The sequence below is a fragment of the Camelus dromedarius genome, chromosome 15 (assembly GCF_036321535.1).
Source record: "Camelus dromedarius isolate mCamDro1 chromosome 15, mCamDro1.pat, whole genome shotgun sequence".
Lineage (NCBI taxonomy): Eukaryota > Metazoa > Chordata > Mammalia > Artiodactyla > Camelidae > Camelus > Camelus dromedarius.
In genome coordinates, this window is record NC_087450.1 from 45,427,634 (window position 1) to 45,454,338 (window position 26,705).

The 26,705-nt window shown below is 48.5% G+C and overlaps 2 protein-coding genes across 7 annotated transcripts; one reads left to right on the forward strand and one right to left on the reverse strand.

Annotated features, from left to right (window-relative positions):
* Positions 1 to 14,007, forward strand: CGREF1 (cell growth regulator with EF-hand domain 1). 2 transcript variants are annotated; one of them, XM_031466750.2, is made up of 6 exons: positions 1 to 85; positions 11,526 to 11,622; positions 12,656 to 12,721; positions 12,808 to 12,878; positions 13,023 to 13,147; positions 13,348 to 14,007. In XM_031466750.2, the coding sequence occupies exons 2-6, from the start codon at positions 11,537 to 11,539 to the stop codon at positions 13,792 to 13,794; spliced, it is 795 nt and encodes a 264-aa protein (XP_031322610.1). In that variant the 5' UTR covers positions 1 to 85; positions 11,526 to 11,536; the 3' UTR covers positions 13,795 to 14,007. The 2 variants fall into 2 exon arrangements, with proteins under 2 accessions (XP_031322610.1, XP_010989526.2); XM_010991224.3 differs by lacking the exon at positions 1 to 85 and adding an exon at positions 186 to 326.
* KHK (ketohexokinase) lies at positions 11,928 to 26,519 on the reverse strand. 5 transcript variants are annotated; one of them, XM_031466745.2, is made up of 10 exons: positions 25,896 to 26,519; positions 22,300 to 22,416; positions 19,828 to 19,962; positions 17,992 to 18,064; positions 16,916 to 17,062; positions 15,811 to 15,899; positions 15,519 to 15,676; positions 15,352 to 15,433; positions 14,210 to 14,278; positions 11,928 to 12,832 (listed from the first exon to the last, which is right to left on the reverse strand). In XM_031466745.2, exons 1-9 carry the CDS (start codon positions 26,015 to 26,017, stop codon positions 14,236 to 14,238), a joined length of 966 nt encoding a protein of 321 aa, XP_031322605.1. In that variant the 5' UTR covers positions 26,018 to 26,519; the 3' UTR covers positions 11,928 to 12,832; positions 14,210 to 14,235. The 5 variants fall into 5 exon arrangements, with proteins under 5 accessions (XP_031322605.1, XP_064350731.1, XP_064350732.1 ...); XM_064494661.1 differs by lacking the exon at positions 19,828 to 19,962 and adding an exon at positions 20,140 to 20,274; XM_064494662.1 differs by lacking the exon at positions 19,828 to 19,962 and having other exon boundaries at positions 25,896 to 26,518.
* Between the last annotated feature and the right edge of the window lie 186 nt (positions 26,520 to 26,705).

The window sequence follows — 26,705 nt, forward strand, 5'->3', positions numbered from 1 at the left end:
CGGGCGGCGGCGGGAGCCTAGGCGCGGCGGCGCGCAGCCTCCAGCGACGACCAAGCCGGACCCGGCTCGCGCCGCGCCGCCGCAGGTGGGTGCGAGCCCCGCCCAGGAGGGCGGCCCGGGGCCGGTGGGGTGGGGGCCAGGGACCCCACCACGGGCAGCCGGGGACGCGCGCGCCGCGGGGCGGGACCGTGGACCAAGGCGGCCTCTGGGCCTCTGGATCAGATGCTGAAGGCGCAGTCCCACTGCATCTCCTGCGGCTCGGATGCCGCCAGAGAGGTGGTTCTCTCCTCTGGGCGCCTCTTGGAGGAGGTTATTCCTGAGAGCAGGTAAAGGGAGGCCTCAGAAATCGAGTCTGAGCTCCCTCGCTGTGATGAAGGGGGTTCATAATCCCCCAGGCGCTTTTCCCTCCAGTGTCTCATTCGTCGCTCTGACGGTCCTGGGTTGGGGGCTGGGGGGTGGAGTGGGAGTGGCGTGGGGGTGGGGGAGGCTGGCAGGCGTTTCATTCTCTCTAGACACATGAGGAAAAGAGGGACTGCAGAGGGGCCGAGGTTATTACTAGCTGGAAGTGGAGCTCTCAGGTGTGGGACCCCTTTGGCTGTATCACCACTGCCTCTTCTCTTGGGGGCGGGGGCGGTGCTGAGAGTTACAGGGGCACCAGAGAGATAAAGGAGAGGATTCAGTTCAAAATAACTTCCGACAGTTAGCATTAGCCAAAAATGGAATGGATGACCTGTGAGGTGCTAGGCTCCTGTCCTGGAGAGTCCAGCGGAGGCTGATGGCCATTGACAAGGATACTGTGCAAGCAATTTTTGCATTGGATGGGAAGTTAAGCGAAAGAAAAGGCCCCTGCGACATCTCAGAGTTTCTGAAATACGCAAGGAGCATCGGCTTGCTGCCAGCCACTCAACCTACATTATTCCGTTGCATCCTCTCCAAGCCCCTAAGAGATAGATACTGCTATCCATGTTTTTTACAGTGAAGGTCCCAGGGCTCAGAGACATTGACACCTGCCTAGATCATACCATTAGCACAGTGAGAGGCCAGATTTGATCGGAGTTTTAACGCCAAGGCTCTCCTCCTGTGCACTGGTGCAAAGGCTTGAAAAAAATCAGAGGCCAGAAGGTCATAGTGAATGTGAGTGAGTGTGTGTGTGTGTGTGTGTGTGTGTGTGTGTGTGTGTGTGTGTGTGTGTGATATGAATAACTCTATTGAATTATGTCACAACTCTAACAGTTGTGGTGGATTTATGTGGTGGTCATTATGTTTATGTACATTATAGTAATTGAAAATTATTAGGAACATTTTTATTTGACAGGCAGTGGTTCAATAACTGCTTTAATCCTGTTGCATATAAAAGCTTTTGTAAATAGTTAGAGATGTGTACGTGTGAACAAATCACATCACACCAAACTCATTACATGTTGCTTGAGGTGCCTTAGCCTGACTTCCTTTAAATAATACAGTTGAGTTACCTATACTAAAAATGTCACAGTTGGAAGCATTACTTAAGAGAATATTACTTAGATGACACTAAAAGTCTACATGCAATTATTTGTTATAATGAACTAGGATGTTAAGATTGTCAGGAGGGCCCAGGATATTCCAGGTAGAGCATAGAACAGCTTGGGCAAAAGCACTGAAAATTGAAAGTGAAAAGTACTTCAGGGGACTCCAGTAACCCCCTGTTTGAGACAGTGTTAGTATAATGGAACACTGGAAGGTGAGTCTAAAATGGTAACTTGATATCTGATTGTAGAAGGCTTTGAATGTCCAGGTGAGGACTCTGCATTGTAACAGAAGTAGGCAGCCATTGAAGTTTTTGGAGCAGTGGAATGCTAGCAAAGGAAGATTACTCTGATGTGGGTATGGAGGATTCTTTAAATTGAGAAGATAGCAGAGGCAGGGACAAGAATGAGAACTACTGTATTAGCTTGTGCAAGGAGTAATTCGTTTTCTTTCTTTCTTTTTTTTTTTGAGTAATTTGTTTTCTACTTAATATTCACTGTAACTCTGTGAGGTAAATATTGTTATTATCTCCATTATGCAGGATAATTAACTTACCCAAGGTTGCAGAGACAGTCTGTGGTGGAGCTGGGATTTGAACCTAGGCCTGGCTATGTTCCACAGTTCTATTCTCTGTCCACTGCACATGCTGAATAGTTGCATGCATGTAACAGTTATATAGGACCAAGAGGAGGAGAGTGAGAGTAATTCATGTGGGCAGGCTTCAGGACCAGGTCCTACTTCTCAGGGCCCAGGACAAAAATAAGATTAAGAATTTCAAGACAGAGACAGCAGAGCACAACTAAGCCCAGAGCCCTTCTGAGAGCAGGGCCCTGTGTGACTGCCAAGAAGCCAGTTCTAATCCTTATGACAATTTGACAAACCACCTCAAAACTTAGTGGCTGAAAACAATAGCATTGACTTTGCTCGTGAGTGTACAGTCTGGGCAGGGCTGCAGAGACAAGTTCAGTTCTGCTCCAGCAGTGTTGGCTGGGGCAGCTGAAGGCTGGGGCTTGGAATCATCTGGAGTTTTTCTCTCTTACCTGTCTGGCCCTCAGGCAGGGAAGTGAGCAGCTGGAACCTAGCACAACTGGGACGGCTCAAGCATCCTTATCTCTATGTGGTTTCTCTACATTGTCTTTTCAGCATGGCACACTTCCTGCATGGAGGTTCAGGGCTTCAGAGATGCATATCTGCATGGAGAGAGGGAGAGAGAGAGAGAAAGAGAGATGAACCAGGTGTAAATCATGTTGCCTTTTATGATCTAGACGTGGAAGTCGTGTAGTATCATTTCAGCTATTTAGTAGATGTGAGTCTCTAAGTCCGAATCATACACAAGGAAAGGCAAATTTGACTCCAGCTATTTCCCACAAAAAAGAATTTGTAGACATGTTTCTCACACCATCACAGTTGACCAATGATGAGTGAGTATATTAGTGGGATCTGGCAGGTGCTTCCCCTTTACGCCTGAACTGCTACCACCAGCATCATTCTATGTAGTTTACAAACATCCTCTTTTAAAAGGCAACTGCTAGTGGATGGTAACACATTAAGCTTGGATGATAGGTTTTGACAGTTCTGAGCTATTTAAATTACTCTGGTGCCTCCTGTAGGGCTAGGTCCTGGTGCTAAACAGATGGGGAGGAGAAAGCAATTTGATGGTATCCAGGTGGGGAGACTAGGATGTCAGGATGTGTGAAGCTACCGCAGAGCAGTCTAGAAAAACTTCTGGAAGGAAAATGCCTTAACCAGGTGCTGCGCTGTACACGTCTTGTCTCATTTAACCCTCAATGCACCCCATGAAAGGGGCTCTCATCAGTCTCATGTTACAGACGGAGATTCTGAAACTCCGAAGTCACACATCTGGTGAGTTGCAGAGCCTGCATTTAAACTTAGGTAGCATGAAGTTAGGACCCGTACCCTGAAACTCTGGGCTGTGCCACCTCTTAGCAATTCTGTGTTTCTCTTTCTTTCTCTTAGTCATTGTTTTAGCATTCGTATCTTTTCCTACTTATGTATTTGTAGCTTTATGGAAGAAAAAGGATAAGTAATTTTACCTTTATGATCTTACTTATAAGAGTGCCTCACTGATAGTAGGTGCTCAATAAATATTAAAGCAATAAAGACCATTTGTCCTTATTCTACAGACATGTTTACACTTGCCTTCCTGACTGATGCTCACCTTCCTGGTCTTTGTCACCAAAGGTCTTGACTTCTCCTGATGCTTCCATGGTATTCTCTGTGGCATCTGGTCCCAGGGTCCATACCCTCTGGCATTCTCCTTTTGGCCTCTTCTGGCCAGCTGGCCGTCTCAGCCATTTTGTGCCCCTCAGTCTGGAACCCTCAGCCCTCTCTCTTCAAACCAGCAGCACTCTGGATACAAAGAACTGGGTGAGGTGGCCCTCCTGCCCAGTCACCTAGACTTTCCCTAATCTATTGTTTCCTAACCACCCAGGCACCCTGTGCGCAGGGCCTTCTCTCTAATCCTCAAAATTTAGGCACATAACTCTGCAGTTCTTGGATTTCCACTCAGTCTCCATGGGGTTTCTGTGGAGGTTTCTGTCTCTAGCCCCCTGTGGAGGCCCAGGTGGTGGTGAACTCCATCCTACTGAAAACCCAAATAGCCTTGAATCCGAGTTGCATTCCCTCCAGTCCTCCATCACTTATCTTCTTGAACTTCATTCATAGTGTCTTTCATAATACAGAAGTTTAAACTTTTGATATACTCAAATCTGTCTGTTTTTTCCTTTAAAACTTACGAATTTGAAATATGTATCATTTTTAGTGACTTTGTCATGTAATATGATTTGCTTAGCCATTGCCTAAATGTTACACATTCAGATTGTTTACAATTCTTTGACTAGTATTAACAGCACAGCTATAAATATCTTTATAATTTTTTCCATTTGTGTTATTCCTTGTGTAAGCCCCAGTATGATATTGTTTTATGGCAATTAATACAGTTTTTCAGATTGCTCTCTAGAAATAGCTAAGGTTTACAGTTCCTCAAACAATATACGTTAATACTAATTCAATTTCTTTATTGTACTTATAGGACCATTAAAATATGCTGTTTCTTTTGGTATCAGTTTTGCTGTATGAAGTATGTTCAATTCTCCCACCATAATGGCAGATTACATTTTTCTAATTCAGGTTATGCCAGTTTTTTTTTTTTTAAGACTTTATTTTTTTTAGAGCAGTTTTAGGTTCACAGCAAAATTGAGAGGAAGGTACAGAGGTTTCCCATGTACCTCCTGCCCTACACGTGCACAGCATCATCCATTATGAACATGCCCCACTAGAGTGGTACATGATGAACTGATGAACCCATACTGACAAATAATAATCATCCAAAGTCCATAGTTTATCTTAGGGTTCACTCTTGGTGTTGTACATTCTATGGATTTGAACAAATGTACAATGACATGTATCCATTATTATAACATTATACAGAGTATTTTCACTGCCCTGAGAATCCCCAGTGCTTCGCCTGTTCATCCCTCTCACCCCCAGTCCTTGGCAACCATTGATCTTTTTATTGTCTCCACAGTTTTGCTTTTTCCAGAATGTCGCATAGTTGGAACCATAGTGTGTAGCCTTTTTAAATTGTTTTCTTTCACTTAGTAACATGCATTTAAGATTCCTCCAAGTCTTTTCATGGCTGAATAATTCATTCCTTTTTAGCACCGAATAATATTCTTTGTCTGGATATACTACAGTTTGTTTATCCATACAAGGGTATCTTGATTGCTTCCCAATTATGCTGGGAATAATTCATAATTGTGTTGTCAGTGTTCTGGATTTTGCCCGTTCTATTAGGTATATAGCGTTATGCCAGTTTTTGTTTTAGATGTTTTGAGGCTGTGTTATTAGCTACATACAAGTTCAGAATTATCTTTCTAGGGGATTAAGCTTTTAAGCATTTTTGTAATGTTTATCTATAATAATGCTTTTCACCTTAATGCCTATTTAGTCTAATGTCAATAAAGCTATGCCAGCTTTTTTTGGTCTAGTATTTCTTTGTATATACTTCTGTAATTTTGCTTTCAACCTTTCGGTGTCTTTGCCTTTTAGGCTAATCTCTTGAAAATTGCATGTAACTGTATGTTGCTTTATATACCTTTTGATAATCTCTATTCTTAACTGATAAGCTTATGCAATTTATGTTTTTTTAACTATTCACTTTTATTTTTAAATATATCCAATTCATGTTTATTATGATTAATAGTATACTTGGATGTATTTTTACCATCTTATTTTATGCTTTCTATTTCTTTTCCATTTTAATTAATTTATTTAATTTTAGGTTTTTTTTCCTTTTTCCCTGACTTCCTTTGAATTGATTTTTTTAAAAATTCCATTCCCTTTTTTCTCTGCTGGTTTGAGGTCAAGCATTCTATTTCTATTTTTTCAGTAGTTTAAAAAAAAAATTTACATGCACATTTAACAAAGTTGATCAACATGTCTATTTTCTTCCCAAGCAACCATCGTCACCATACATCATAATGTTGTCCAATATTGTAGTTCAGGCTACCTTTTTTGCCCCATATATTAACATAATTATCACTATTTAACAGTCTCTGTTTAGATTTTCCCATGTACTTTCTGATGTCTCTGTTCACCATTGCATTTCAAACACTCGCTTGCATTTCAAACCTTCCTTCTGGGATCATTTTTCCTTTTTGTGAATTATATCTCTTAAAATTTCCTTTAAAAGAGGAATGTTGGTAGTAAATTCTCTAATTTGTGGTTTATCTAAATTTTATCTAAAATTTTTTTGTTTGACTCATTTTTTTTGTTTTCTCATTCTTGAAAGATAATTTTGCTGAGAATAGAATTCTAGAATGGCAGTTTCCACCCCTTTCTCAACATATTAAAATACTAAACTACTGTGTTCTGGTAACACTGTTGCTGTCAGTCTAATTACTCTTCCTTTTAGGTGATTTATTTTTCTTTCTTTCTCTTTTATTTATTTATTTGTTTGTTCATTTTTGTTTTTATTTTTTCATTGAGTTACAATCAGTTTACAATGTTATGTCACTATTTTTTAACTGAAGTATAGTCAGTTGCACTGTGTCAGTTTCTGGTGTACAGCATAATGTCCCAGTTATACATATACATACTTATATTCATTTTCATATTCTCTTTCATTAAAGGTTACTACAAGATATTGAATATAGTTTCCTGTGCTATACAGAAGAAATTTGTTTTTTATCTATTTTTATATATAGTAGTTAATATTTACAAATCTTAAACTCCCAAATTTATCCCTTCCCACCCCTTTTCCCCCAGTAACCATAAGATTGTTTACTATGTCTATGAGTCTGTTTCTGTTTTGTAGATGAGTTCATTAGTGTCTTTTCTTTTTTAACTTATTTTATTTTATTTCTTTCCAGTTTTATTATGTAGAATTATTACAGTTTGACCTCACTCTGTGCAGCTATACTTCTCTTGAGTTCTCTAAACATCTTCACCATCATCATTTTAAACTCTTTCTCAGATAAATTGCCTATTTCCTCATCACTTATTTCTTCTTCTGTGATTTTATCTTGTGTCTTGTCCTGGAGGATATTCCTCTGCTGCCTCATTTTGTCTGTCTTTCTCTTTGTGTTTTTAGATGGGCTAGTTAAGATTCTCGACCTTGGAGAAGTGGCCCTTTGTGGGAGATGTCCTGTGCATCCCAGCAGTACACTCCTCTCTTGTCACCCAAGGGGCAGGGTCGAGCTGGTCCCAGTGTAAAGTCTGGCCTGTGTTTGTGGATTCCTTCCACAGGCTTGGGGCTATTGTTTTCTTATTTCTGGTATCTGCCCCCTGGTGGATGAGGCGGGGCTAGAGGCTTATGTAGGTTTCCTGACAGGAGGGTTGGTGCTTGCCCACTGCTGGGTGAAGCTTGGCCTGGACCTCTGGTGGGTAGGGCCCTGCCTAGGGGTGTTTGTAGCTCAGAAAGTGTGCTGATGAATGAGGCTGTGTTTCCACCCAGTATGTTGTTTGGCCTGAGGGTTCCTAGCCCTTAAGCCTACTGGCTGTTGGGTGGGGCTGGGTCTTGGTGTTATTAATCCAATCAAGATGTCAGCCTCCAGGGAAGCTCATGAAGATGAACACTCCCAGAGTGTCCACCACCAGCTTCTATGTCCCCTGTGTGAGCTGCAGCAGTCCCCTAACTCCCCAGGAGAACTTCCAAAACTAGCAGGCTGGTCTGGCCCAGGTTCCTATGCAATCACCGTCTCTGCCCCTGGACCTGGTGCACTCAAGATCCTGTGTGCGCCTCCCAAGAGAGTTAAATCTGTCTCTCCCAGTCCTGTGGGGCTCCTGAAGTTAAGCCCCACTGGTCTTCAAAACCAGATGCCCTGGGGTCTCCTCCTCCCACTGCTGGAACCCTGGTCTGGAGAGACTGATGTGGGAGTCAGAACTCTCGCTCCTGTGAAAGTGCCTCTGTGACTTAATTGTTCTTCAGTTTGTGGATTGCCCACCCAGAGGGTATGGGACCCAACTATATTGTGAGCGCACCCCTCCTACCTTCCTGTTGTGGTTCTGTCTCAATGTTTCCACTTGAAGCGGATCCTTTTTGTTAGACTCCAGTCTTTTTTCTCAATGGCTGTTAAGAAGTCAGTTGTGGTTTTGTTGTAGTTGCAAGGAGAGGCGAGTTCATGGTCCCACTACTCCACCATCTTGATTCAATCTCTCCTTTTTTCTTTTTTTAGATTCCATATATGAGTGGTATCCTATGGTATTTTTCTTTCTCTTTCTGACTTAATTCACTTAGAATGACGATCTCCAGGTCCATTCATGTTGCTGCAAATGGCATTATTTTATTCTTTTTTATGGCTGAGTGGTATTCCATTGTATAAATATACCACATCTTCTTTATCCAGTCATCTGTCAGTGGACATTTAGGTTGCTTCCATGTCTTGGCTATTGTATATTGTATAGTGCTGTTATGAACATTGAGGTGCATGTATCTTTTCTAATTAGAGTTCCCCCGGATATATGGCCAGGAGTGGGATTGCTGGATCATATGGTAAGTCTATTTTTAGTTTTTTGAGGCATTTCCATACTATTTTCCATAATGTCTGGACCAAACTACATTATGACCAAAGTGTAGGAGGGTTCTCTTTTCTCCACACCCTCTCCAGCATTTATCGCTTGTGGACTTTTTAATGATGGCATTCTGACTGGTGTGAGGTGATACCTCATTGTAGTTTAGATTTGCATTTCTCTGATAATTAGTGATATTGAGCATTTTTTCATGTGCCTATGGGCCATTTCTGTGTCTTCATTGGAGAATTGCTTGTTTAGGTTTTCTGCCCATTTTTAGATTGGGTTGTTTGTTGTTTTGTTATTAAGTTGTATGAGCTATTTGTATATTCTGGAAATTAAACCTTTGTCAGTCACATCATTAGCAAATATTTTCTCCCATTCTGTAGGTTGTTGTTTTGTTTTGCTTATGGTTTCCTTTGCTGTGCAAAATCTTGGAAATTTAACTAGGTCCCATTTGTTTATTTTTGCTTTTATTTTCATTGCCTTGGGAGACTACCCTAGGAGAACATTGCTAAGATTTATTCAGAAAATGTTTTGCCTATGTTTTCTTCTAGGAGGTTTGTAGTGTCTTGTCTTATGTTTATGTCTTTAAGCCATTTTGAGTTTATTTGTGTGTATGGTGTGAGGGAGTGTTCTAACTTCACTGATTTACATGCTACTGTCCAGTTCCCCAACACCACTTGCTGAAGAGACTGTCTTTTCTCCATTGTATATTCTTGCCTCCTTTGTCAAATACTAATTGATTGTAGGTCTGTGGGTGTTTTTTCTTTCTGACTGCTCTTAAGATCTTTTCTTTTTCTCAGTGTTCTGTTGTTTTAGAATAATAGCTCTAGACGTGTGTTTCTGATTATTTAATCTGCCTGGGATTGTTGGGCTTCCTGGATGGGAATATTAGTGTTTTGCAACATAGTGGAAAAATCTCTGATATTATTTCTTCAAATACTGCTTCTGTCTGATTTTCTCTATTATTGCTTCCATCCTCCATGCTGCTTAACCTTTGTTTTATATTTTCTATGTCTTTGACCCAATGAACTGCATTCTGGATAATTTATTCAGATTTATTTTCCAGTTCATTAATTCTCATACCATCCGTGTCTAATCTGTTTAACTCACTCACTGCATTTTTTTAAAAAAAATCTATGTTTTTAAAAACTTTGTATAAATTGTATTTTGAGAGAAAAGCTGTTTGAATCCAAAATTTGTGTGGGTAATCTCCTATTAGTCTCTTTACATTGGGAGGGCCCAGGCTTTATCTCTGGTTTCCTCTATTGTACAAAGTACTCAACTGGTAGTTGAAGTTAAGTTGGTTTGGTTTGGCAGATACTTTTCAGGCAAAAGCTGATTTCAAGCACAGTTTTTCACCAGAAATGACTGTTTTCACTGTGCTTTTGTACCCTGGGTATTTCTTACTTTCTTGCCAACTCAATGCATTAAAAAAGATACTTTCTGTTTTTATCCGGCTTTGTAGTTACTTTCTTTGGGACATTTACTCTTATACTCCCAGATGTGGAAGTCTGGATATTGTTCTGGTCCATCCTTTCACTGAGGTGTGTCCACTGTGGTGGGACCTCTAAGAGTCCCCAGGAGTATGGAGACCTCAGTTCTAACTGCTCCCTTGGACAGGTCTAAGACCTATCTTCTCTCTTGGCTACAACAACTGAAGTCCAAGGATCTATGTTGCCAGTGGAAGTTCACAAACACCTTTAAGGCAGCTGTGGCTTCTGCACCTATTTGGCCACAGGGGATTATGGACACCAACAAACTATATATCTGTTGGGGCCAATGTATGTGTAGAAAAGTGGAGACAGTTTCTATGACTCTCAGTAGCCTCATTTTCTCGTGGACTTCCATGTTTTGCTGCTTCTTCCTCAAAACAGCTCTATTTGCACAGCTACAGCTGGGTCCCCACATGTACCTGCCAGTTGGCCAGATGCTCACCGGCTCTACCCCACATCTCTTAGGAAGCTGACATCCCCCCTTGCAGTGGTTCCGAACCCTGTCAGGGTCATGGAACTCTTTGAGAATCTGCTGAAAGCTATGGATATTTCTCCAGGAAAATTCAATGCCAGCCAGAGTGCATGGTACCATTTCAGAGGGTTCCTGATCCTCTGCACCTGATGATTTGTCTTTCTTGAGATGAGTTTGAGGTCTCAGGCGTTGGCTTTAGAGGGCTTCTTCTTCCTCAGAAACTCACATGATACGTACACTCTCAGGACTAATCAGAATGCTTCATGCTTGGTGCTTTTGATGGATCCTCTGTTTGACTGCTTTCATATAATCAAGTGATTGTGCTGCCAATGGGCCTACACAATGTAGATCTAAAGGAAATTGACTGTTTTTTTCTTCATACTGGGATCTGGTTTTCCTAACTGCCTTTAGTAAATAGCAATTCCTGGGACCACTGTTGGATTGACCTTGATTTGCTGATCCTTGATCAACCTTGATCCCTACCTGAGTGTAGAACTGTTTCAAGCAGTCTGAGCCCCTTTTGACTTGTTCTTCAGTGAGTATTTCATAAATACAAACCAACAATCTGTTTCCCTCTCTGTTTAAGGCTTGGTCTTTTTGTAACTCTCTGCATTTCTAATTTGGCCTTTTTCTTAACCTCTCTGAGCTAGTTTCCATCCATAAAATAAGTGGACTGAACTAGATCAGATATACTTAAACTGCACTTTTCTGAGCACCGGGGGTGCTGGCAAGGCAAGGGGAGTGGGGTGTGTGGAGGGGCTTCTGCCCACAGTGTGGCTTCTCCTAGAGCAGATCTGCTTTATGCACTTTACAAGCTGGAGAGGGAATAAGATTTATTTTGAGTAAAGTTCCATGGGAGGGGGGGTTACTGATGTCTGTGTGTGACTCCTCCCTGAGCAGAAGTCCTGTCACCTGGGCTGCAGGTGGAGGCAGGGAGAGAGGCCCAACCCACCGATCCCTGCCTCTGTGGCAGACACCCCTTCCCTCTGACCCCCTAACTCTGTTCCTACTTCCAGTTACAGGAAGGATGTTACCACTGACAATGAAAATACTAGTTTTGCTGCTGCTGCCGCTGCCCCTGAATCAGGCTGCTCCCAAGGATGGAACCATGAGGTAACGGGATTCAGAGGGCAGGGCCGTGGGCCTGGAGCAGGCAGTGTCTCTGGAGAATCGGAGGGGTGGTGGGCCCCTCTGGGAGGCAGAAGACTGGGGCACACGCTCCCTGACTTCTGTATCATCCAGACCCACCTCAATCTCTGCCTAGTGCCTGTGCAAAGTGGGTATTCAACACATGTTTTCTGGACTTGCTTGGAAACCAGGGGTTCATTTCCAGTGAGGTGTGAAGCTATGGGTCAGGGAAGGGGCTGCAGTCCCCTTATCAAGACTCTGTAGTAGGAACGCCAAAGAAATAGAGATAATTAGCATATCATTTCTATTTTATTTGAATACTTTCTTGTGGTTTTGTGTGTTAATGCAATGCGGTGGGAAAGCTGGGTGGGGCCGGGGGACAGATACAGAACAGCAACAGGGCTGGCAGCAGTGACAAAAGTGCTGCACCAGCTCCTGCCAGCTCTCTGGCATCAGAGGTCTGGATAGACTTGGGCAAACAGGGATCCCTGTCCAGAAGTGGGAGCAAATCTTGAGCTTTAAAGACGGACAGAGCAGATTGAAACTCCAAAACCAATATATGTGCCCTCAACTTGGGGAAAACAAAGAGTCCATTTCATGTCATGGAGCAACTCAGGTCTGTGTAACACTGGGCAGTACCACTGGGCTCAGCCAGAGACCTGTCCCTGAGCTCCCAGCATCACAGTAGAAGAGTTGCCACGATCCATGTTGTCCTGCTGCCCACTGTGCTGTTTTCTTGTACCTTCTAGGTGTGACCTCCTCCTAACTGGATGTTTTATTGAGATTTTCACTTAACATTAAAGTTAGGAATCTGGAAGAGCAGAGTCTGGGCAGTAATGTTCTGCTTCTGAGGAAGCCAGAAGGGCCTCGTCCCCACAAAGTTTTGGGAATCCAGAGAAGCAGCTTGCTTTGGGTCTGGGGAGGGAACTGTACCAGGAGCTTGGGGATAGAAGGCGGCTGCCAGGCTGGGCCCTCAGGGAGGCTCTTTGCAAGGCTGGTCCTTCCCTCCTTCCTCCAGGCTGGTCCCTGAAGTGCAGCATCTGCCTCTGCCCAACCCCTTCCAGCCAGGCCAGGAGCAGCTTCGGTGAGTAGGCTGGGCTGGGGACCTGAGGGTCAGGCCTGGGCCTGCAGACTGGCTTCTTGGGGGCTGATTTTCTGCTTTTCTGCCAGACTTCTGCAGAGCTACCTAAAGGGACTAGAGAAGATGGAAGAGGAGCCGGAGCACATGAGCCGGGAACAGGGTGAGGACCTGGGCTGGGCTGTTAGGGCCAGTGGACCGGAGGCTCAGGGCAGCCTGAGCTTGGACCGACCTTGGGCCATCCCAGGACTCCTGCCTCCTCCACCTATCCCCTGATGCCTCTTCTGATCCAGCCTTTCCTTCTTAGTTCTCCTCTGCCTCTTTGCCCTCCATGACTATGACCAGAGTGGACAACTGGATGGCCTAGAGCTGTTGTCCATGTTGACAGCAGCTCTGGCCCCTGGAGCTGCTGACTCTCCCACCACCAACCCGGTAAGCCCTGATGGATGGGAGGCCCCTTCTCCCAAGAAGAAGACCCAGCTCCTTGTGGCTTTGGTTTTTTTCATCATGATTCTTTGGGTGAATCCCTTGTAAAAGGAGGGCTCAAAGCCTGCATGGTGGGATGCAGAGGGTGTTGTTGGGTGGGTCAAGGCTCCTGGGAGCATCTCCAGTCACTGTAGACCCTTCCACAGGTGATCCTGGTAGTGGATAAGGTGCTGGAGACCCAGGACCTGAATGGGGATGGGCTCATGACCCCTGCAGAGCTCATCAACTTCCCTGGAGAGGCCCCCAGGCTTGCAGAGCCCAAAGAGCCCCTGGGGCCACAAGAAGCTGAGACGCAGCCTCTGCTGGCTAAAACCCCATCAAGACAAGAAGTACATGAAGCCCTGGGTCCTGGAGAAGAAGCTGGGGGACAGATGGAGGCCAGAAGGGAGTCCTCGGAGCCTGTACAGGAGGCTGAGGGACAGGCAGAGGCTGAAAAAGAAGCCCCAGGCCCAGGAGGGGAGATTGGGAGACAGGCAGAGGCCAGGGACACTGGAGAGGGAGCAGAAGAGCTCCCAGGGGAAACACTGGAGTCTGAGAACACCCCAAATGAGTTTGAGGTCCATGCTATTCAGCTGGAGAATGAAGAGATATAAACCTTGAGGATACAGGTTTGCACCCCTAGAAGTCTCAGTGCTAGAACATAAACCGTGAAGGGTGGGTGGGGTGTGTATGTTGGGACGATGACCCCCTCTGTGCCCTGTTCCTGGCCCCAGTAGGCGGCAGGTCTTTCTGTGCAGCTCAGGGAGACCCTAAGTTGAAGGGCAGCTTTAGGGCCCGGACAACCAATAAAGAACTGAATGAACTCATCCCTCCTGCTCTGACCTCAGGCTGCAGGGGGTAGGGGACTGGACAGGCCTCTGGGAGGGGCAGGGATTCAGCTTTTCCAGTGTTCCCAGATGGTGCTGAGACACAGCAGCGTACCGCACTAGTCCACAGCCAGCTGCAGACAACCCGGGCAGGAGAGCTTAGCCTCTTCCTGCAGCCCAGCCACTCCTGGTCCCCTCTCACCTGGTGTCAGACCCCCAGAGGCCTGTTCAGAGCAGATCTTCCTCATCATCCTGTATCTGCCCCCAACGCCTGAAAATATTAACAATAACTACCATTTGTTGAGAGCCTAGTACACACTGGGCAGCATGGCAGGCATTTTATCTACCATCTGATTTTATCCTTATGATAATTCTATCACTAAGCAAAATTAGTTCCATTTGATAGATGAGGAAATTGGAGGTGAGTTCAGTAACGTACCCAAGGTGACACAGCTAATGAAGTGGCACATTTGAATTCAGGTCTGTCTCACCCTTTATCATACTCTATGGCCTCACTCCCCCTGTCCCAACTCCCATGTGGAAATCCACCATTCTAATATGCCCTCAGACCCAGGGACAGCAACACTCTGTATCCTGGGTCACATCTGTGGCTGAGGTACCACCTTAACTACGAGGTGGCTCCAAGGGTGAGGCGGTCAGACTCGGTGGCAATGACTGGGGAGATATTTTTAAACTGCAAAGGCTCCACCAAACCACAGACTAGGCTCCCTACCCAGCCTGTCAGTTTGGCTCAGCCATGTGGACACTCCTGCAGCCACGGGACTTGAGTCTCATGACAGCCCAGAGGAGCATATCTCAGGGCTTGTGTTTTTTCAGAAGTTTCCCTGGGGAGCAAGGGGTTAAGTCTCCTCCCCCACCAGGAAGTCTGGCCTCTACCAGGCCCAGTGGCTGCTCTTCACCAGGGAGGGCTGGGCGCCAGCAAGGGCACAGCTGGTGGCAAGCCTGGGGCACTTCCTGCTGCTCTGGTCTGGGCGGGTGCCTCCTTGGGGCCTGGGCAGGAGGTGAATTTGGGGAACAGAGAAAAAGAGGGTGAAGGACTACATGATGAAAGCTTCCAGAATCCCCAGCCAGAGCAGCCTGGACATCAAGGATGAACAGACTGCCAGAAGGGAGATGGCTCTGGGAAAGGGGTTTATTTGCTCTGCGGCTCTGCCACATGCGACACCAGGTCACAGGGGGGCCCTCTCACAGCTGGCATCTGCCCAGGGAGCAGGGCAGCCTGATGCCAGGCTAGCTGGAGAGAAGAAACCAACGGCAGCCAGTGCTGCCAGACTTGCGGCAGGTCAGGGGTGTGAGCCCGTGCCCCAACTACAGGGCACTCACACGATGCCATCGAAGCCCTGCAGACCACACTTCTTGCCGGCCACCTGGCAGCCAAACGTCAGCGCCTCCTGCATGCTCTTCCCTGGAGGGAGGGACAGGCAGCTGGATCAGCCTGGTGTTCCAGCAGGAGCAGGCAGCAGCCCCGTGCTTCCTGTTGGAGTACTCACCCTGGGACAGGCTGAAGATGACCGAGGCGTTGAAGGTGTCTCCTGCCCCCAGTGTGTCCACAACCCGGGGCGGCGGGAAAGCGTCAGAGTGGAGCAGCCGGCCGTCAGGGCCCAGGGCATCCGCGCCCTCCTCGGCCCAGGCACAGATGAGCGAAGCCCTGAGAGACCCTCCACTCAGCTGGGTGTCAGCCCAGCCCTGCCCCCCCCACCTCCTCCGCCTCTGGGGCAGACCCGGAGGTCAGGCGCACTCACTCCCCACACCCAGGGCTTTTGCCTGGCTCCCCCAGCTCACCCTGTCCTCACTCGACCGTACAGGCCCCTCAGGGCCTCCACTGCTGACCGGAACCCCAAGTGCTTGGCCACATCTTTGCTGACAAACACCTGTGAGTAGCGGAAGAGAGGCTGACAGTCACCAGGGCTCTAGCCCCAGCTGTCACTCACCAAGCAGCCTGGCATTGATATTGTAACGCGACTCCTCCATAGTGGCCACTTAAGTCCCCCAAAAGCATCTCGCTGTCCCTCAGGAACACAGTGTCATATTTGCTCAAGATATGCTAGAGAACAGCCATGTAAATTGTAACAAAAAAGCCCTATTTATTCTAAGATCAATGAATTTCCTCACAATTGAAAACCCAAAGTGAGTCTTCAGCGCCATCTTGTGGTGAAATCTACCAATAGCAAGTTAAACCATGGCTCTCAGGGCCGTTTTTATTGTTTTGCTTTTCTCATACGGTTATGCCCTCTAGGCCTGATTTCTTCATCTTTAAAACAAAGGGGTAGGGGTTCTAGAGCTTCTTCCACACCAGCTACATATTATAATCACCAGAAAGTTTTGTTAAAAAATACTTCAGCCCAGGATCCACTCCTACCAACCAAATAAAAAAAGAGGGTGGGGCTCAGGCATCCACATCTGTTAAGTGCAGCCAAGGTGGAGGCCCCACCAGCTTCTGCTGTGATGCTAGAATTATCACCCAGATCCCATTTACATTCCAAATTTACCATGTGCAAGGCGCCTTCCCATCTGCCCTCACCCTGGGTGGCTCCCACCCCAGAGTTGGAGGACACCTGGGAGAACAGTCCTATTCCAACATTTGACGGAGGAAAAGGCAGGAGGCCCAGGGAGGAGGTGCGTCCACGCGGGCTGGCCCTGTGGCTGGCTGGCTTGGTCCTGTCCAAGCCCTCCGGCTGCCCTCATACCTATGCCACCACTAGGGCGGAGAAAGTCTACTCCTTGGCCTCTGTGAGGTCTGCCTCTTTGCTTTGCCCCTACCTGCCAACATCACCAAGCCACAAGATGCCATCCCAAGTGTGGTAGGCAGGACAAGGGAACGCTCGGACTCTCTTTAAGAACCAAATTAAGCTGGATGTGGCAAGGGGAGGCTGCGGGGAATGCTCACCACGTCTCCGTAGCCAAACAGCTGGTACAGTTCCTCTCGCGGCTTCTCCACCTCCACGGACACCTGGATCTTCTGTTCTGGAGGCTGCCCGGCATTGTGCTGTTCTATCCGCTGCAGCATCTTCACTTGCTCCGATGCGTTCCGGCCCTGGGGCAGAGCAGGGCAGGGCGGGCAGCTCAGGACTACCTAGGCACTACCCAGCCCATCTGGCTCATTCTTCTGTCCCTGCTAGAAGTATGGGTAAGGGGGAGAGGGGCCAGGGAGGCTAGGCTGAAATCCCATCCTAAGTCTCAAAATTCTAGCACTGTGATGGACCAAGACCTTACTGACCAACCCTCCCATTTCACAGATGAGAAGACTAAAGAATAAAAGAGAGACTTTCCTAAAGACCTACAGTAATTCAAATGACAGGGCTAGGATTAGAACTGAGGGCTTCTTGGGGTCTTCTCCCACCCAGACTCTGAAACTTTCTCTTGGAATGAAAATTCTAGTTCCCTTTTTGGGAGCTAAGTAAGACCTTCATTCCTGCCTCCCTAGAAGTAATGGGCCATGCCTCCCACAGGCAGGATCCTGCCAGAGGTCTGGTTAGGAGGAAGTGGGGCAGCCTGTAACACAGAAGGCACAGGACTTTGCCTGGAGCCAGCATTCTGCTTCTGGTGCCCACATCCTGCCGTGTGACCTTGAGTAAGTCACCCAATCTTTCTGGGCCTTAGTTTCCTACCTGAAAACATAAAGATGGAGAGGGGACAAGGGGGTTGGGTTCATTTATCTCTAAGGTACTCCATGCTTCAAAGAAACTGAGAAGGGGGGACGATATAGCTCAAATGGCAGAGCACATGCTTAGCATGTACGAGGTCCTAGGTTCAATCCCCAGTACCTCCATTAAAAATAATAATAACTAAATAAACAAACCTAATTACCTCCCCCTTCAAAAAAAAAATAGAGTAGGATTCAGTAAATGTTAAAATAATAATAAATTAAAAAAAAAACTTTTTAAAAGAAACCGAGACGGAGGCACAACATGTAGAGGAGCTGGCGGGTTGAGACCCTCAAAACACAGGTAGGGCAGGGCTTGCCTCAATGTGGATCCACTTGAACCGGGTCAGATCAACTTGCTCAAAGTCTTTGGCAGACACATCTGGCAGGTTCCTGAGTCACAGGACAGAAAGGACAGAGAAGGGGCATGGTGAGGCCAGCCAGGGCCAGGATCTCTACCTGGCGCAGCCTGCAGCATGGCAGGAAGCTGGATCTACCCACAGCACAGGCTTTTGAGGCTCAGCTCCAGGACAGACTCTGATCCAGGCAAAACTCAGGACCACTCCTCCTCACCAGAGTCAGCTCCACCCAGACAGGGGACTGGAAGTGGTGATAGGGTGCCCCTTCCTGTGTTTGAGGCTGTGATATTATCTAAGGGCAAACTCAGCCATAGCATGTGTCAAGCAAGGGGCCAGTTCCACGTGCGGTGGAGACCACATCTCCCAAAATGCTCTAAAAGCACCAGGGACTACAGTTCCCAGAATCTCCCCTTGCCAGCAGCTCCCAGCATGCAGTGCCTGGGAAACTACAAAGGCCATAGCTGTTCTGCCCAGAGCTCAGGTCTGGTCCTACTCACTTCTGGCGCCCCAGCGATGACAGCACCATTGTTCTGAGTTGGTTAGCTCCGTGTTATGACCCTGAGATCACGGTTGGTGCTTGAGGGCAAATTTATTTTTGGCCAGCTTAGGTGTGGAGACCTGGGAAGGGTCCGCCTTGACCTTCCTTGGCCAGAGACCTACACACAGCAGTGTCCTCCCCTCCATGTTCTGTGGCTGAATCCTCCCTCGATTTAACTAGCTGGGTGACCGAGGCCTTTCTGAGGTGCTCCCCCATTGGTAAATGGGGCTGAAATCCCCCGCCTCACAGGCCTGGTGCAGCTGGAGATAATGTGTGTGGATATGCTTGGACCGAGGCCAGTGGGCCATAAACATTTCTCCTCAGAGCTCCCTCCCTTCCCAAGAATACCTATGTTGTGTTCATCAAAGTTGCTACAGATTGTTACTTACTGGGCAGATGACTAGGGTTGTCCAGTGGGAAGATCACCTCTAGCATGTATGCCTATCTACTCATTCACTGGGAAACACAGAGCCCAAGGCTACTGGTTATAAAGCTTGTCCTAGGATGACTGCCCCTCCCCCAGGTCCAGAGGTCATGCTGGGCAGCAGGAACAGTCTGAACCCCAGGGCAGATGGGCTTGGGCCATCTCAGCCCCAGCAGAGCACCTGGCACACACTAGATCCACACTAGTAAACTAAACCTTCTTCAGGAGGGAACCTGGGAGAGATGAGAAGGGTCTCCCTCCCCCAAGGTTAGCAATACATCAGATGGCCCTGAGCTGCTGACCCAATGTTCCTATTTCCCTGGCTAAGGTGTGTGGCATCTTGTCTGACTTCATTATGCTGGGAATCTGGAGGGGCTTATCTTTTTCAAACGTCCAAACCCAGTCCCTGGTACCATGCTGTAGGCTGGCAACTCCGGGGTTGACCCTGGAAATTCCAGTGGGCCCCCTTCAGGGTTCAAGATGGTTTGAATCACATCTCCCAACCCTCTGTCCTCAGAACAATTTCCCCATACCCACACCCAGGCTGCTGATTGGCTAATTATGGCGGAATCACATCATAAATTATATTTTGCACAGGCCTGCCTGCGCATCCTTGGTGTTGACCAAGGGCAAGTTACCAGGCAGAGCAAAGCCCATCCCTTCCCACCTCACTCCTCCCCTAATTGGAAGCAATTCAGAAATCACTGAACAGTTTGGCACAGGGACAATTTCTGGTACAAAGAGAGAGGCCACAGAGGTGGGCAATAGGATGCCCTCAGTGGCGAGTAAGGAAACTGATTGGTGGGCTGTGGCAGGGGAGGCCAGGGGGCCTTACGTGTCATAGAGCACAATGGTACGGGAGCCACTGGAGGTGTTGACGATGCAGCAAGAGCACGGGGTCTCCCCCCTGCTCTGCCAGGCCACCTGAGACACGTCCACGCCCCGCTGCCTGAAGTCAGCCACCAGGAAGCTTGGGGTGGAGCCCGAGCCAAGGGAAGGGCAAGGAGACACACATTAGAGGCTACAGGTGGCCTGGACCTCCCGTGGGGCGAGGAGCAGTGCTGGGCCTCGGAGAGAAGGGTCCTGCTCTGGGAGCTCAGTGATGGCGATGGCAGCTGGCAAGGCGCACACAGACAGGTGCACAAACCTGTAGGCATGCAGGATGGTGCGGCTACCACTGGCCTCGTTGACGATGACTGTGGAGATGGGGACGGAGCCCGTGGTCTGAAAGACCGTGTAGCTTAGGTCCACGGCATAGCGGCGGAGGTCGTCCAGGACAAAACTGCCGGAGCGGAGTAATGTGGGGGAGGCACAGTTCGGCGGAGGGTTTGGGGTCTGAAGGGTAGGTGGCAGGGCCACTAGGGACCCTGGGGTGCAAGCAGAGGGGCTAGGAGGGGATTCACCGTCACAGGCTGTGTGGGGGCAGGAGAGGCAGGGGTGCACTGGAACTTAGTGAGAAAAACACTAAGGGACATTCTTTTAGGTCCTGATTGAAGCCAACCTTGACCCTGTCCTTCAGTCTGACTCAAGCTGGAAAGAATCTACTTAAGTTCATAAAGCTAGAGGGGTTAGACTTAGAACCTAGAACACATACCCTATTTGAACCAAGCAGGTGAGGGCACTGTGGCCTGTATGATGCAAGGTCCAGGCAGAATTAATAATTACCAAGGTGATACTTTGTCCCCTAGTTGCCCTCTGCATCTCATCCCCATGGTACTCCTCTCTCTGAAGTCCCTTCCAGTCCTAACATGATTCCTCTCATTCTGCACCTGCCTCCATGATGCCCAGCCAGGAAGTGGTACTCCCTCGGGGGCCTGCTCACCACCCTCTCCTTTCACAGCATGATGAGCCCTCCCAGTGCCTGAGGCCCCTCAGTATGGACTGACAGGGTCCAGGACTCTTGCTCAGAATCCCCTCCAATCAGAGTGAATGGGGAGAGGGCAGCCCCTCAGGAGGACTGCACCAGCAGAACAAGGAAAGTACCCCACCCCTCCTGGCTCTCTGGAAATGCAGTGTCCTATAACCAGGAGCTGGTAACTATGCCCAGTAGTCCAGCCACCATCCTGGCCTTTCTCACTATGGCAGGACCCCACCTTTGGCAACATCAAGGCTGGACAATACAGATTTGTGTAAAGGTACCATGCTGGGGCATCGTTCCTTGTTTTACATCTCAAGGATCCTTTAAATAGTAGCTTTCCCACAGCATGGAAAATATGGTTTGGTTTGCCAAATACTTTTTGCACCCACAGCACTGGGCACATGGTAGGTACTCATTCAGTGTTTGCTGAACACGAGAGGAGAATCACGAATGGCCTACCTATGGCATGATTGCTACATGAAGGTGGGTCCACCCCTCAAAGCAAGAGCCGCAGTCTTGCTCTAGCGCGGAGGGAGGCAGCTGCTGAAGAGGGTTGATAGGTGAGCAGCTGTTGGCTCCGGGTCCCTCTGTCCCACCTCATGGGGCAGGGTCTTGCCCCCTTATTTGCTTCATGCCAGTTCTTCAGGAAGGGAATCTGGCTGCGGTTTGGGGCTGGGCTCTGGCAGCAGCCCCTCTCCAACTAGAGTTCAAAGGGCTGTGCTTTACAGGCCAGCAGCCTGGCAGCCTGCCCCTGTGCCCACAATGGGCAGAGTGTGGGCCTCACCTCCTGATAAGCGCTTGCTGAGTCAGCAGTGCCCGGGGTCAAAGGGCTCTCGGGTCTCTGCGGCAGCCAACATGGAGAAAGTGTGTGGGCCACTACGGGCTGCAGGCTCCCAGCCAACGAGCTGGGAGGAGTGGGTCCAGGCCGAGTTTTAGCACAGGGCATCGGGGTGCCCTTGGGCAGGGAGCTCTCACTGCTTCAGTGAACAACAGGGACAAAGCACAGGCCCTGCCCCCTGAGCTGGGAAAGACACTGCGGGCCTGGACTCTGGGACCATGGATGCAGGACATCCCTGAGGGAGGGCAGGTACAGCATGTCCCTAACTGCCCTCTGCAACCAGCACAGCCAGGATAAGGGACTTGAGAAGGGCAAAGTCACATCCACCGCAGAGAGTCTGTTGGAAGCAAGGAAGAAGGTGGGAAGCTGAAGCGGGCTCCAGGGAGTGGCCAAGGAAACCTTGAAGTGAAACCTTTAACAGGAGCAATGTTAACAACTGAGCAGCAGATAAGTCACACCAGGGAGGGTCTGGGATGCTGGTACTCCACTCCTCCCCCTCCACCCATTTCTGGTGGCCGCAGACCACTTCTCAGAGGCTGCCCACCCAGGGCCAAGGCTTCCTTCTCCTCCCCCAACGCTGCAGGCTGGCCTCCCCTGCGCCCTCCACTCACTTGGCAACGTGGCCTGGGGCCAGAGAGCCCATGAAGGCACAGGGGGCTCCAAGCAGGGAGAGGACAGTGCAGGAGTTGGATGCGTTGCCTCCACGCTGCCATCTCTGGGACAAGCACCTGCAAAACACAAGGAGGCCCCTGCAGCTCCAGCAGTCTGGTGCCGGGATAAGCCAGCCGAGCCCTGGGTAGAGCCCACAGAATGTAAAAGCCAGGAGATCCCCTCAGAAAGCGTCCAGACCCAGCCTTCTCGTTTTCGAGGTGGGCAGCTAAGGCTCAGTGAAGAGAAGGGGCTCGGCTGAGGACCAAGTCTGTTCCCCAGCCCAGGCTAAATTCAAATTCACAGTGATGAATTTCTGTCTTTCACCTATTCTTATGACATCAGGAAAGTACTCACTCAGGCCCATCACAACCTGAGGGCTCCACTGACTCTGGGCTCCCCCCTCCTCAGTTACAGTGACCCAGCTCTTCCCCAGCAAGCCTCTTCCGTGGGAGCTGGATAACTCCAAGTGCCTCTTCCCAAAGCTGGCAAATCTACTGCTGCTCCTGTCATAGCAGGGCCCACTTTAGTAATAACTCGGGTTAAAATGAGTAAGACAGGAAGCAAGCCTGGACATCATGATCATTTAAGAAGAGGGAGGAGGTGCTAACTTTTACCATATCAAAAGTTAGGATTATTGGGTGGAGACCAGTTTTCTCTATCTTTGTTTGACCCCCTCCACCTTTTTTTCAGCTTTATTGAAATATAATTGACATACAGCATTCTGTAAACTTAAGATACATAACATGATGATTTGATATACGTATATATCATGAAATGAGTACTACAATATGGTTGGTTAACACATCCATCACATCACATGATTACCTTCTTTTTTCCCTTTGTTTTTCTCCATCTTGACTGAAAATCTAAAAAAAGGAAATTAACTCAAGATATACCTGAAGGGCTTCATTGTCATTATCAACAACAAAAATTATAACTTACGCATACATAGTCAAAGTACTTCAATGATTTCTCATTTGTGCTCCAAAAATAATGTGAGGCAAACAGTGCAGGCTGTTGTTTCTATTCTTCCGTTCCAATAATAATAATAATAATAATAATAATAATAATAATAATAATAATAATAATAATAATAATAATAATAATAATAATACTTGTCGCAGCTTACAACAAGAGGAACAAATATCAAAGAACCACTAAGAGAAACAAATGAAGTAGAATTTTTAGGGTAAGGCATATTTATACACAAACTTTAATCCTGAAGTTCTTTTCAGCCTTGGGAAAAGAGGACCCTGATCTCATGAGAAGGAAGGATCCTAATCAGTGAAGGGTCAAACATTTCTCAAGCTATGAGCTTTAGAGAAATTTTCATGCAGAGAAAAGAGAAGAAGCCTGGAGGGACTGGACTTGCTCAAGATCACATCAACCGTTAATGAAAAAGCTGATACCAGAACCTGGGCTTCCTGACCTCAGAACCCCTGCAAGTACTCTGCATTTCTGAATGGAGAGCAGTTGGGCCTCAGCTTGGATGAGGTTTCAGAGAAAGGAGATACAATTTTACCCTGAAAACCCTTCAGTCACATGGATGCCCAACTTCCTGTACAGAAATGCTCTGCTGAGCATGAAGATGCCTCTTGGAAGTGTCTTCTTAGCTTGGACTCTGGGAGGCAGGGCCATTCCTCAGGGCCGAGTTCCAGGTGGCAGCTCCTGAGTCTGCAGCTGCCTATGGAGTGAGCCCAGGACAGGTGAGGCTGAGATGCCTGCGCAGGGCCGGGTCTCCACTCAGGTTTGCTCATCTGAGAGGCAGAACAGAGTCCAGGAGCTGGGCTGGGTAGGATGGGAGCACAGGAGAGAAGCCCTGTGGACAACCAATCAGCTCTGCAGAGAAGCAGAGCCACGTCCGGGGCAGGGGGAGGTACCCCCTGAAGGGCAGGGAGCATGGAGGACTTGGGAAGGGTCTCGTTAGAGAGGCGCCCTGCTTAGTGCCCACCTTCAGAACTAGCCCTCATCAGCATGGGACTAGCACGATCTCCTTAGCTTCCCGACATAAAGGGAACGGGACATGGCTCTAGTGGAACAGGCACTCTGGGTCCTCTCCAGGCCCTCCACAGTTCTTGGAGAACCAGTGGCCTTAGAATTCACGCTGTTCTCCTGAGAGTAAACCAAACTCCTTGCTGTGCACCAAGTCCTAGGGCTGGCTTGACCTTGGTGGGCGGGCTAGGTGCACACAGCAGCAGTCTTGTGCCCCTCCCCCACTGTCTCTGCACCCCTGGCAAGGAGCTCTAATCTTCAGCAAACAAAGCAGCTGGAAGCAAAGAATCAACTCCATGAGATGGGCAGCAGCAAAGGAAGCGGAGGACACAAAAGACGGTAGAGGACTGGAGCACCAGCCTCGGGGTTAGGACACCTGAGCTGTAACTACTGCTCTGCCTCTCATTAACTACACGCCTTTAAAAATTATTTAATTTCTCCAAATCTTTAGCTTCCTCATCTATAAATAGAGGATGTAGCTGACCCCTACATGCTTCCCATAGGCTGCTGTGAAGAAAGTACGGGATAATGTGGTGATAGCACTGTGAGGACCCACGCCTGAAGGATGCCCCCTCAATTAGCCTCATAGCCACCGATGCTGTTGTGTCTTGCCGGAGCTCAATCCCAAACTAGCTTTTTATCCAATTCTTGGCTGAGAAAATTGATAGCCAAGAAGCAATTCTTCTCAGGATTCTAAGCACTAGACTGCACTGAGAGAAGGCTATGGATTCTGGGGCACAGAAGTGTCCTGGGAAAAAAAATTAGTGTCTTGGGATTATAGTGTAATGGAGTGGGTCTTATCAAGAGTAAATATGAGAACCAACAAATGACTCTTCAACTTCTACCAGACAACTGAAAAGGATGTTTCCCACTATGCTGTTCACTGACTATTGTAAAAAAGGACTCCTGGTAAACTCCTTCTGGAATTCTGCACCAGAGAGAAGTCTGTTGTGGCTCATGAACCAGCTCTACCAATAACTCAGCATCTCCAAATTTGCCCACAGCGCCAGCAAGCCTTGAGCTAACTGAAACTCAATCACGATGGTTTAAAATGTTCTTGAATAGTCTAACTTCACATATGTTCTTATTGTAAGCTACATCAAAAAAAATTTTTTTAAAGAAACAGATGGGATATATATGTGGTAAATAAATTAGAAGTAAATGCTGGTGGGAAGCAAGTGCATAGGTCTTGTTAAAAAGGAAGAAACTGATCCTGCACCTTTCTAGCTACGTGCCCTTGGATAAGCCACTGCGACCCCCAGAGTCTCTACTTGCTTATTCTACTTAGTAAAATGGGGATAATGATGTCTGACACGGTCTCAGGGTTGAACTGGGAATTGGCGAACACAGTGCTATCCAAAGCCTGGGTCTTATTACTGAAGGCCTCAATTCTTTCCCCAGGTCCTGGCAGAAGGGTACGGGGCACCGGCTCCCGGCTCCGGAGGCAGGCTCTCACAGACTCGCTGCGGGGCCTCTGGCTCAGCAGCCCTGTAGTCTTGGCTGCCGGGCACAAAGCGGGACTGTAGCGGCCCCTGGGGTTTCCGAGGGGCCCGGACGCCCCTACCTGGTGTCTGTGTCCTCCTCCGGGTACTTGTCCACCACATTGATGACGTCCAACACCACTAGCCCCACGCACAGGATCTGCTTCTCTTCCATGAGGCTTCTCCCGGAGCTTTCTGCACGCATGGCTGACGGGGTTCCTCTCGCGCTCTGCCTCTTATCCCGGAGGATCGTGTCCCCGCTCCCAGGGGCTGCCCTGGCTCCTCCTCCGCGTCCCGAGCTCCTCCTCCAGGGAGCTTCCCGAAGCGGCGAGGGGTGCAGTGGGGTACCGGGGACGGAGGCGGGCTCTTGCTCTCCACGCTCACCTATCCCGGAGGGCCTGGGGGCGCAGACCCCGAGGTTTTGATCTCCGGCCTCCCCTTAGCAGGTTGTGTGGCACAGGATATGGCCACGCATTCCACTTCTCGGCCTCAATTTCCTCACTTGTCACACGGATTCGGAGCTAATGTAAAGCTGTCCAAGGGGCAGCTAGGCAACCTCATGAATGCCAACAGAAAGTGCGGTAGAAAGGCACCTCTTACCCTGCCCTCTCTTGCACCGGCGGCTCCCACTCCAGACCCTAGACAGGAAGAGATGAGTCGGGCCTCGCAGCTGCGGCCTAGCCCCCCTGCATCCCGCGCAGCTGCTCGCGCCGCCGCCGCTGCCCCGCCCCGCCCCTGAAGTCCGGCCAATCGCAGCCCGAGGCCTAGCGTCCGCCGCTAAGCAGCCGGGGCCCGCAAGGTGAGCGGCAGTGGTCACGTGACCGGAGACATCGCCCGCCGGCGCTGTGGTCTCAGCTCCCAACGCCCTCTGGCGGACGTCGGCGGAAAGGGCG

Coding starts and splice junctions, on each gene's coding strand:
- CGREF1 (XM_010991224.3), top strand. CDS start 263: ATGCCGCCAGAGAGGTGGTTCTCTCCTCTGGGCGCCTCTTGGAGGAGG. Junction 12,722..12,807: donor CCAGGCCAGGAGCAGCTTCG/GTGAGTAGGCTG, acceptor CTTTTCTGCCAG/ACTTCTGCAGAGCTACCTAA. Junction 13,148..13,347: donor ACTCTCCCACCACCAACCCG/GTAAGCCCTGAT, acceptor ACCCTTCCACAG/GTGATCCTGGTAGTGGATAA.
- KHK (XM_031466745.2), bottom strand. CDS start 26,017: ATGCGTGCAGAAAGCTCCGGGAGAAGCCTCATGGAAGAGAAGCAGATC. Junction 15,677..15,810: donor TACGGTCGAGTGAGGACAGG/GTGAGCTGGGGG, acceptor AGGGTCTCTCAG/GGCTTCGCTCATCTGTGCCT. Junction 14,279..15,351: donor CAGGGCTTCGATGGCATCGT/GTGAGTGCCCTG, acceptor TAATATTTTCAG/GCGTTGGGGGCAGATACAGG.